The sequence below is a fragment of the Triticum dicoccoides genome, chromosome 3B, assembly GCF_002162155.2.
Source record: "Triticum dicoccoides isolate Atlit2015 ecotype Zavitan chromosome 3B, WEW_v2.0, whole genome shotgun sequence".
NCBI classification, from domain to species: Eukaryota; Viridiplantae; Streptophyta; class Magnoliopsida; order Poales; family Poaceae; genus Triticum; species Triticum dicoccoides.
The window spans coordinates 832,318,124-832,328,887 of record NC_041385.1 but is presented as its reverse complement, the minus strand read 5'-3'; the positions used below and the strand labels follow the sequence as shown (position 1 = coordinate 832,328,887).

At 41.8% G+C, this 10,764-nt stretch overlaps 1 protein-coding gene and 1 pseudogene across 1 annotated transcript in view; both read left to right on the top strand.

The window, feature by feature from the left end:
- Positions 1-945, top strand: part of LOC119278762 (DNA mismatch repair protein MLH1-like) — a 4,110-nt gene extending 3,165 nt beyond the window's left edge. Inside the window, exon 5 of the mRNA XM_037560110.1 lies at positions 529-945. Within this exon, the coding sequence (XP_037416007.1) occupies positions 529-573 (45 nt within the window). The 3' untranslated portion in view covers positions 574-945. The remainder of the gene's footprint in view (positions 1-528) is intronic.
- The window catches only part of LOC119280201, a 38,933-nt pseudogene extending 30,491 nt beyond the window's left edge, over positions 1-8,442 (top strand).
- The last annotated feature ends 2,322 nt before the right edge of the window (positions 8,443-10,764 follow it).

Below are 10,764 nucleotides of genomic sequence, written 5' to 3'. Positions count from 1 at the left end.
AGGTGGTTTACAGTTTGTGTTGCAATGATTTAATTGGATATCCCAGGTGTTTGGGATCACCAAACGAAGAGCAACAGCCCCAGAGCGCTGCCTCGGCTCTCATTTTCTTGTCCAGCAAGGGGACAGAGGGTTGATCCCCGTTTGATCCCCGTTGAAGACGCAAGTGTTAACTAGTAAACTGCACTCCTGTCCATGGAATGCCCAATGCTAGCACTAGAATTCCTGAAATGCATGTCTAGAAGTTATCTGTCCATGCATTACCCTTTCTTGCACAAGCATTGAAATTGCACTGCTTAGAAAGTTGCCAAGCACCAACCAAAGTAGTAGTAATAATTTCCTGAAGAATCACCAAACCACATGCATGGGTCGTTGTTCCCAGTAGGTTACCCGGTTTTGTTTCGACAACTAGTCATTAAAAAAAAAGAAGAGAGGCACGACTTCAATTGCAACCACTAGAAGCTGCACAAATTACCTTTTTACAGATGATGTGTATACTGATATCGAGCTGTTTTTTAACCTGTTATTCAGGTTGCCTCTCTAGACAAACTCTACAAGATCTTGGAGAGATGCTAGTTGCCACAGGCCATCGTCACAAGATAAGAGAAGGAAGGGAGTCTAGAGCCTTGCTGCTGGTTCCTTCTGGGACGTGTGTGTATAATGGTTTCACCGTCTACCGTATTCTCTAGGTAGTGTTGTAATATTTATTTATTTTTTTGGAAGAAAGAGCAAAATTGAGCTCCAGTTCTGGATTGAAATACCAAATAAACGCGAGAATGTTTTTGGCTCTGCTATGCTTATGACCTGTCCTGCAGTAGTACACAGGTGAAGAGTGTTTTGATCTTCTCCCCTCAATACCCTGGTGAGGTCAGGAGTATAGGTATGAACAGTAGGAGCATGAAAAGATATATTTCTTTTAGATAGACTCTGTTTGGTACATTAGAAAATGTTGTCCTTCAAATGACAGTATTGCTAAATACAGTATGTTACTATCTTTTTCCTGAGGAAAGCTTGTACAAAACCAAATCGGTGAAGCCCTGATTTTAAGAGAAGTTAAAATTAAAATTAATATTGATTAAACTAAAATATTAAGAGAAGTATTTACATACTGTGAAATATATTCATGTGTATCTGTGGGAGAGATATTAAAGCGAAGAGTGGAAAAGGAAACCCTATAAAAATTAATAAAAAAACAAAAAATGATAGTACACAGATAAAATGAATTGAAAAAACAAGCGAGAAAGGAAAACAAAGGAAAAGAAAAAAAGAAACAGAGAAGCAAAGAAATGAGCAGAAAAAGAAATGAAACAGGCCGGGCCTTACCGGGCCGGCCCATCATAGATTGCAGGAGGCGTGCCCACGGCCCACGGGCGGCAGGGTTTTCGGCGGCTCCTCCTACATAGGGAGCGGCGCGAGCGGGACGCGAGGGTTTTGGGATAGCGGGACGCGCCCTCCTCCATTTCGTCGCCAACGTTAGGGTTTTGGCCGCCGACGCCGCCTCCGACCTGCCCTCCCCCTTTTTGGTCGCCGACGCCGCGCTCCGACCTGCTCTCCCCCTCCGACTCCCTCGCCAGCGTCTCGGCCGGTCCTGCCCCGCCACCCCCATCCGTCTTGGTGAACGACGGCGCCGCTGACGCTGCGGTACGGACCTTCCCCCCGCCCCGACGGCGGCGTGACCCGGAGGCGCCCGCTCATCGGCAACGATAAGGGTAAGTCCGTAAGTTCTCCTCCTCATCCGCCTCCCTCTGACTGTATTTTTTCTTCAATTCAGCAGCCTCCATGTGTCGATTTTGGGTAACCACATTAATTGTGTTTTTCTTGCTTTTGGAAGCAGGCCCCCTCCTCCAAAGAGGTTGAGAGATCCTCCGACAAGGCCACCACCCCTCCTCCTCCACTCCCCTCCCAGATTAGTTCCTCCTCGTATCCTAGGTAATGACATTCTTCCAAAGGAGTTCATCTCTTTGTCCAGCTTCCCGAATGATAGCCCTGCGGTGTTCCTAATTCTCCTTGTGGTAGCAGGGGCTGGGACAACCATTGAGGCGAAGAAGGTTGGATTCATCCTCTTCTTCATTACCATGTCCTCCAAGGAAGACACCAAGACGGGTTTCAAGGTGTCTTATGTTCTGTTGCATCATGTTTGATCTTGAAACTGAATTTCTAGCTTATTTCTAAAACTAAAAAAAAAATGTCATGTCTTTCAGGCCTGCAAGAGGAAGGAGCGGCTCGAGCGACAGCAGGAGCAGCAGCTTGCCTTCCCCAAAGAGCAGGAAGAAAGAAACTCGTGACGTGTGTTGTTCCTCAAGGTAAAACTTTCTTTCTCTCTTGACTATCTCTATGGATTCCTGTGCTTGTATCTTTCTGTGACCTCAAGAGGTGATCCGAGGGGCTGGAATTAATTTGCTTTGAGTCGATCAGGATCGACATAATTGGTGAAGGACCTGGCATTTGTACTTTGATATACACTCTATGATGATGACTTATGTGTTGATTGCTTGTGCTGGAAGTAGTTTTATAATTCTGCAGTTGTTTGTCAGCAATGAATCGGGGTATTCTGTGAAGTGTTACCGCTTCTGAAAATTGATGAGCTGTTTACTAGTTGACGGATCAGCTCGTGTTGCGTTGCTTTGTGAAGTCAATACATTTTCACGTCGACTGATCGTGTCACATTTTGAACATGCTTAATACACGAATCATGCATCGATGCAGTGCCAGACAGAGTAGACCTTTGCATGTTTTTGTTGTCTATTTGACTTATGATTTATGACAACAGTTACCGCCGTCGTTGGCTTTTCTTTAAAGTTCAGAACTTCATATGTTGATGTTTTGAAATTATTTGTTCTCTACTATCGCTTATTGTTAGTTTGGGATGTGTAATTACGATGCCATTCTGCCTTGTAAACCTTACAAATGAGTTCATCTCTTCGTCAAGCTTCCTGAATGATGGCCCTGCGGTGTTCCTAATTCTCCTTGTGGTAGCAGGGGCTGGGGATCACCATTGAGGCGAGTAAGGTTGGATTCATCCTGTTCATCATTACCCAGTCCTCTAGCAAAGGCACCAAGACGGGTTTCAAGGTGTCACAGCCTTAGAAGGTAAGCGGATGTATCCGTTGTTGTTGCATCTTATGTTTTGTTGCATCATGTTTGATCTTGAAACTGAATTACTAGCTTATTTCTGAAACTAAAAAAAAATGTCATGTCTTTCAGGCCTCCAAGAGGAAGGAGCGGCTCGAGCGACAGCAGGAGCAGCAGCTTGCCTTCCCCAAAGAGCAGGAAGAAAGGAACTCGTGACGTGTGTTGTTCCTCAAGGTAAAACTTTCTTTCTCTCTTGACTATCTCTATGGATTCCTGTGCTTGTATCTTTCTGTGACCTCAAGAGGTGATCCGAGGGGCTGGAATTAATTTGCTTTGAGTCGATCAGGATCGACATAATTGGTGAAGGACCTGGCATTTGTACTTTGATATACACTCTATGATGATGACTTATGTGTTGATTGCTTGTGCTGGAAGTAGTTTTATAATTCTGCAGTTGTTTGTCAGCAATGAATCGGGGTATTCTGTGAAGTGTTACCGCTTCTGAAAATTGATGAGCTGTTTACTAGTTGACGGATCAGCTCGTGTTGCGTTGCTTTGTGAAGTCAATACATTTTCACGTCGACTGATCGTGTCACATTTTGAACATGCTTAATACACGAATCATGCATCGATGCAGTGCCAGACAGAGTAGACCTTTGCATGTTTTTGTTGTCTATTTGACTTATGATTTATGACAACAGTTACCGCCGTCGTTGGCTTTTCTTTAAAGTTCAGAACTTCATATGTTGATGTTTTGAAATTATTTGTTCTCTACTATCGCTTATTGTTAGTTTGGGATGTGTAATTACGATGCCATTCTGCCTTGTAAACCTTACAAATGAGTTCATCTCTTCGTCAAGCTTCCTGAATGATAGCCCTGCGGTGTTCCTAATTCTCCTTGTGGTAGCAGGGGCTGGGGATCACCATTGAGGCGAGTAAGGTTGGATTCATCCTGTTCATCATTACCCAGTCCTCTAGCAAAGGCACCAAGACGGGTTTCAAGGTGTCACAGCCTTAGAAGGTAAGCGGATGTATCCGTTGTTGTTGCATCTTATGTTTTGTTGCATCATGTTTGATCTTGAAACTGAATTACTAGCATATTTCTGAAACTAAAAAAAAAATGTCATGTCTTTCAGGCCTCCAAGAGGAAGGAGCGGCTCGAGCGACAGCAGGAGCAGCAGCTTGCCTTCCCCAAAGAGCAGGAAGCAAGGAACTCGTGACGTGTGTTGTTCCTCAAGGTAAAACTTTCTTTCTCTCTTGACTATCTCTATGGATTCCTGTGCTTGTATCTTTCTGTGACCTCAAGAGGTGATCCGAGGGGCTGGAATTAATTTGCTTTGAGTCGATCAGGATCGACATAATTGGTGAAGGACCTGGCATTTGTACTTTGATATACACTCTATGATGATGACTTATGTGTTGATTGCTTGTGCTGGAAGTAGTTTTATAATTCTGCAGTTGTTTGTCAGCAATGAATCGGGGTATTCTGTGAAGTGTTACCGCTTCTGAAAATTGATGAGCTGTTTACTAGTTGACGGATCAGCTCGTGTTGCGTTGCTTTGTGAAGTCAATACATTTTCACGTCGACTGATCGTGTCACATTTTGAACATGCTTAATACACGAATCATGCATCGATGCAGTGCCAGACAGAGTAGACCTTTGCATGTTTTTGTTGTCTATTTGACTTATGATTTATGACAACAGTTACCGCCGTCGTTGGCTTTTCTTTAAAGTTCAGAACTTCATATGTTGATGTTTTGAAATTATTTGTTCTCTACTATCGCTTATTGTTAGTTTGGGATGTGTAATTACGATGCCATTCTGCCTTGTAAACCTTACAAATGAGTTCATCTCTTCGTCAAGCTTCCTGAATGATAGCCCTGCGGTGTTCCTAATTCTCCTTGTGGTAGCAGGGGCTGGGGATCACCATTGAGGCGAGTAAGGTTGGATTCATCCTGTTCATCATTACCCAGTCCTCTAGCAAAGGCACCAAGACGGGTTTCAAGGTGTCACAGCCTTAGAAGGTAAGCGGATGTATCCGTTGTTGTTGCATCTTATGTTTTGTTGCATCATGTTTGATCTTGAAACTGAATTACTAGCTTATTTCTGAAACTAAAAAAAAATGTCATGTCTTTCAGGCCTCCAAGAGGAAGGAGCGGCTCGAGCGACAGCAGGAGCAGCAGCTTGCCTTCCCCAAAGAGCAGGAAGAAAGGAACTCGTGACGTGTGTTGTTCCTCAAGGTAAAACTTTCTTTCTCTCTTGACTATCTCTATGGATTCCTGTGCTTGTATCTTTCTGTGACCTCAAGAGGTGATCTGAGGGGCCGGAATTTGCTTTGTGTCAATCAGGATCGACATAATTGGTGAAGGACCTGGCATTTGTGCTGTGTTAATTTCCTGTGCTGGAAGTACTTTTATAATTCTGCAGTTGCTTGTCAGCAATGGATCCATATATTCTGTTAAGTGTTACCGCTTTTGAAAATTAATGAGCTGTTTACTAGTTGATGGATCAGCTTGTGTTGCGTTGCTTTGTGAAGTTGATTCATTTTCACATTGATTGACCCTGTCACATTTTGAACGTGCTTAATACACGAATCATGCATCGATGTTGTGCCAGACAGAGTAGACCTTTGCATGTTTTTGTTGTCTATTTGACTTATGATTTATTACAACAGTTACCGCCGTCGTTGGCTTTTCTTTAAAGTTCAGTACTTCATATGTTGATGTTTTGAAATTATTTGTTCTCTACTATCGCTTATTGTTAGTTTGGGATGTGTAATTGCAATGCCTTGCTTGATGCATGGTATATTCTCTAATTTCGTGTGCTATTGCTATCCTGTCGTAATTTATTTCATGCATACGTAAGTTTCGTAATTTATTTCATGCACACGTAAGTTTTTGTTTGATATGTAGTCTAATTTCAGTAATAGCCTTGTCTTTGTAGTAATTTTGTTTGTTGGTTGACCATAATGTAGTCTAAGCTTACAATAATGTCCGTAACCATGAAACAGTAGACATTTTAGATCTGTTTTTTTTTTGCATAAGTAATGGAACTGTAAGTTGAATTCCACATTAGCTGATGCATGCTAAATTGTTTTTTCTGTCAGATGACACCACCCGTACTTACGGAATTTGATAAACTTATTCCTTTGGAGTTACATCGGTTGGCAATCAAAAATCGAGGAGATGATGATGTAGTGGCTTACTATCAAATAAATAAGCCTTCAGATCTGATTTCATCTGCTCAACTCAAAAGAAAAGATTGGCCTACAGTCTGTTTGGATCTAGAGTCGGAAGATGCACCCCTACTATCTATCATGAACCTAAAGCATCCGAATATTTTACGAATTGAAGCTATACAGGAAATGGCGAAGTCTGATGTGATCCAGAAAAATCTTGCTGTTTTTGTGGAACCTCATGACGGACCATTGTCTTTATTTTTGATGTGGTTGGATCTATTTGAGGCTTACACTATGGCTGTCCCATCACAATCTCTCAGAGTTGTTACAAGGTAAAAATACAATTCATTTTGTTTCCATATGTGTTTGCATTTTTACTATTAGTATGTAACTTGAAATACCATTGCAGACAAATGGTGTATGCTATTGAGGAGCTTAGGATAAATGGATTTTATCATGGGGATCTTACAATCCATAACATATATTATTCTAAAGCTGATGGTGCTATCGTAGTTAAGTTCTTTAATTTCCGAAAGAGAGGTATTTAGACTCGACTAAATCTTGATTTTTGTAGTTTATTTGTTTGTTCATCATGCCTATCTGTACAGCCGACCAGAATCTCTTTGCCAACTTGTATCCTCATGTATAATCTAGGATAGTAATTTGGCAAACAAGAAAAACAGGCATGACTAAGAGTTCAGCACTAGATGAAGAAATAATATGAACTATAAAAATGGAAATATAGGGGTGAGATGTTTGTGCACTAAAAGGATACTGTGAATAATAATTATCGAATAGCTCTCTGTGATTTTTTCAATCTTCATCCCACAGGAATAGTGCAAGCTCATAATCACAGACAGAACATTTCTACCTTTTATGATCTATAATACCAATAGTCATAAATGCGTGATTTGGCTGCATTTAAGTAATGCAAAATGGGCTCTTACATGATCATTGAAATTTGGTGATTTCTGAATATATTCCACTTTCAGATGCTTGACAATTAGAGTATCTTAATTTCAAAACAATGCCATTGTATGTGCCTCAGAAGGTCATACTGTGTTTTGGGTTTCTTGCAGCATCATGTATATAGTCTTTATTGTTTTCTGGTATCTTCTTTGAATTCCTCCATTTCAATAGTGGCGTAGTTTTGGATGTAAATACAAGTTTTGCAATTTCAGCTATGGATTTGGCGGCGGCACAGTTACAGGACTGGGTTGGGCTAGGTCATATTCTTCGTGCTATTTCAGTTGCAGCAACGTATGCTGATATACATGCCTCATGCTCCATAATTGACCGCCTGGCATCAAAACTGGAGTTGTTAACAGATACGTATGTCTTAAAGAATTGACGTCTCATGCTCCATAATTGACCCTTGGGATTTTGAGATATAATTTTCTTTTCCTGACCCGTTTTTCTTCTCTTTTAGTTCCCGTCTTCCAATGTTAAAAGAGGAGATCCTCAATGATATGTATTTTTGGGACACTCGAATACGGACAATATTTTTCATTCATGAGGTCCCAAATTTGCTGAAAAATGAGGAGCTTGTTAAACGGGCGAGGAACCTCACGTGGCAGTTACCATGGGACGCTAATCCACATGGGGGACTCATAGAAGCTATGAACAAGTATCGTGAAGAAGTTGCTATAGAAGAAAAATACGATGGAAAAGATCCAGGTCCAGAGGAGCTGAAAAAACATCATTACGATGGAAACGATCCAATTCACAACATACAATGTATGAGTGGGGCCTACACCCACCAAGACAAATTATTGGTAAGCACTAAAACCTGAGTACATTAATTGATTGAAACAAAATAAATAACAACACATGTTATTAAAATTGTTCTTCCAGGATGCGATTGAAGATCATGAACGCAAGAAAATATCAGTGGATGTGGCTGTCCAAAAGCACCAGCCAGAATTGTGTCTTATCCTGCATAGGTTGCTAGCGGGTAGGGTTTGCTGTTTGTGGTTTAACAAGTATTGCTTGAAAGTTGTTATTGCTGATGTTTGTATGATGTGCAGGAGAAGTCTTCTAGAAGAAGGCAATGAAGAATGTTTTTGCCCTCTTCAAAACAATGTCGGTTATGCGATGCATGTTTCTTTTTCTTTTTATGCTGTAACTTCAATACCTAGGTACAGTTCTCTGCAAGGCTGCCATGTTGTACACCTATATTGCGATCTGTATTTGATATAATGTGGTGTACAGAGTACACCCGTCTTGCGTTCTGTGAGGAAACTTCCTGTGAAGTTTTGTAGTCTATCCAGCAAATATTTCTTGGAACTGCATGGGCCAGGTTGGGGATGCCCATGGTTGGTGGCTTGTGTAGGATTTGTTATTATTGTTATTCATTTAAAGTGCTCGTTGCCAGTGATTTAGCTATTATCTTGTGATGGCATCTCCTTTTTTCTTTTCTTTTGTTTGTGTTATAAATCTGTGGTAGTTGCAAATGTAGCTGTGTCTTCAAATTTTATGGTGGAGGGGCATGTTTATCTTATTTGATGGTTGCCTGTGCTTCTAGGTTCCATGTGATATCTGCTTTGACGTACACTGATTGTAGTTTTCTTTTTGGTGTTTTTCTATAGGTGTTTTGCAAGTTAGTATCGACAGGTTTCTGCTCACGAGGCGCCTTTTTGGATGCAGAGGCCTTTCTAAATTTTGTTGTTCGTTACTTGTATCAGTAAGAGATCGACGAGGAGATGTTTTGTTTTGTTGCTGTTTTTTCTTTTTTAGAGAGTAAGCTTCCCTGAATCTATGCGGAGTATGCTGGAGTTGTAAACATCTGGAGTACAATCTCGCAGTGGTGCGGAAACCTGTCCGGAGAGGGGCTCCAGTGTTTAATTCAGTCGCGAGCTTAGCTGTCATGTTCCTTCAGTTAGTTAGCTGTCTAGTTTAATTCAGATTCCGCACCATTACATCTTCTGTTGTTTACTAAAAAAGCTTCATAGTTAATTAAAACGATGCTCGATAAACTGAGCTCTTTGGCCTAAAACCTGATTTAGCACTTAGCTATCACATTAGTCCCTTGACTTTCTGTCATAAATATCAAACTCAAACCAGGCCTGGAGGATGGAAAAGCAGATTCAAGTTGAGGAAAGTGAGCAATTTCACGATGCCAACAGATAAGCAGAATTCAACTGAAGCCTCAATTGCGTTGGTCTTTTCTTCTGCGGCGCGCATCGCTGGACCAAGCAGCTTCGATAGTTCATAGCAGTTCCCACGAGTATTGACAACACTGGTATTCAGGACGTCGACCTCTTTCTCCAAGGCCTCCACATTTTTTTTCTGTGACTAGGTAATTGGCCGTGCGTTGCAACGGGGTCACCATATTCCAATGGTCATGTCATATATTTTTGGGTTCTCCTCAACGAATCTCTTCTCTAGCGTGAATGTATTTCCACCTTGTTTAGAGCAAGACCACAAGCCCTTTCTATTCAGCCTTTTGCCACCAAATCTTTCAACAACAAAAGAATGCATATAAATTGATCAAACAAATGTAAAAAAAAGCAGATACAGAAATCAAACATCTGATTCAATAATTACCAATTCGACGATCTTCCGAAAAGAGATGACACATGTTTTCCATGGATATAGCAACAAATCCGGATTCTTTCCTCATCTGCAGTCATCGTGTCTCCTTAACAGTCTTCCTTGCATCACACAAATCTAATTATATGATCGACGGCTACATGAATTACAGATGGTATAGTCTGTCACTAGTTGTTCTCTTGCTTTTAACTTTTTTTCTCTTTCCCTGTTTTGCTTGATGAAGTACAATACTCTCATTTGAGCCCAACATAATCACCACATAGTCCAAGACACATTTATTTAAATTCCTCTCTAGAAAGCACAAGGAATACCTTTTTGACAAGTAAGATATATGAAGTGAACTATTTCTCCACTGTTAGTTAACCAACAGAACATTGGAAATAATCTCCTAAAAAAAGAATATTGGAAATAGTTGCATATGCCTTGACTTCCGCCCAGGTTCATGTATGTACAAAGAGGAAATCAGTAGCTCACAATACCTGTTTGTACATCTGTAACATAAACAACATGAAGTTGTTGAGCACCATCAAGTTCAACACGTAACTGGGACCGTAACAGTTTGATCAGCACCACGCAGCATGGAGTCCCTAAGAGCATCTCCAGCCGCGCCCCAACAGGCCCCCCAGGCCATTTTTTGCCGTCGGCGCCTAAAAACGGCCCAGTCGCGCCTCAGGAGCACGTTTTTCGCCGCTTTCGCCGAAACTGGCGCCGGCGGACCCAGGCCGAACCCGACGCGCTGGGGGGCGTCGGGGAAAGCGATTTTGGCGCAAACGGGAATGGGCCTGCCGAGTCAGCGACACGCCGCTTCGTCGTCCTCAACGCCTCAGTTCCCACGGGAATCAATGCCAAGGCTACCGCGGGGAAAGCGATTTTTGCGCGAACGGGAATGGGCCCGCCGAATCAGCGACACGCCGCTTCGTCGTCCTCAACGCCTTAGTTCCCACGGGAATCAATGCCAAGTCTA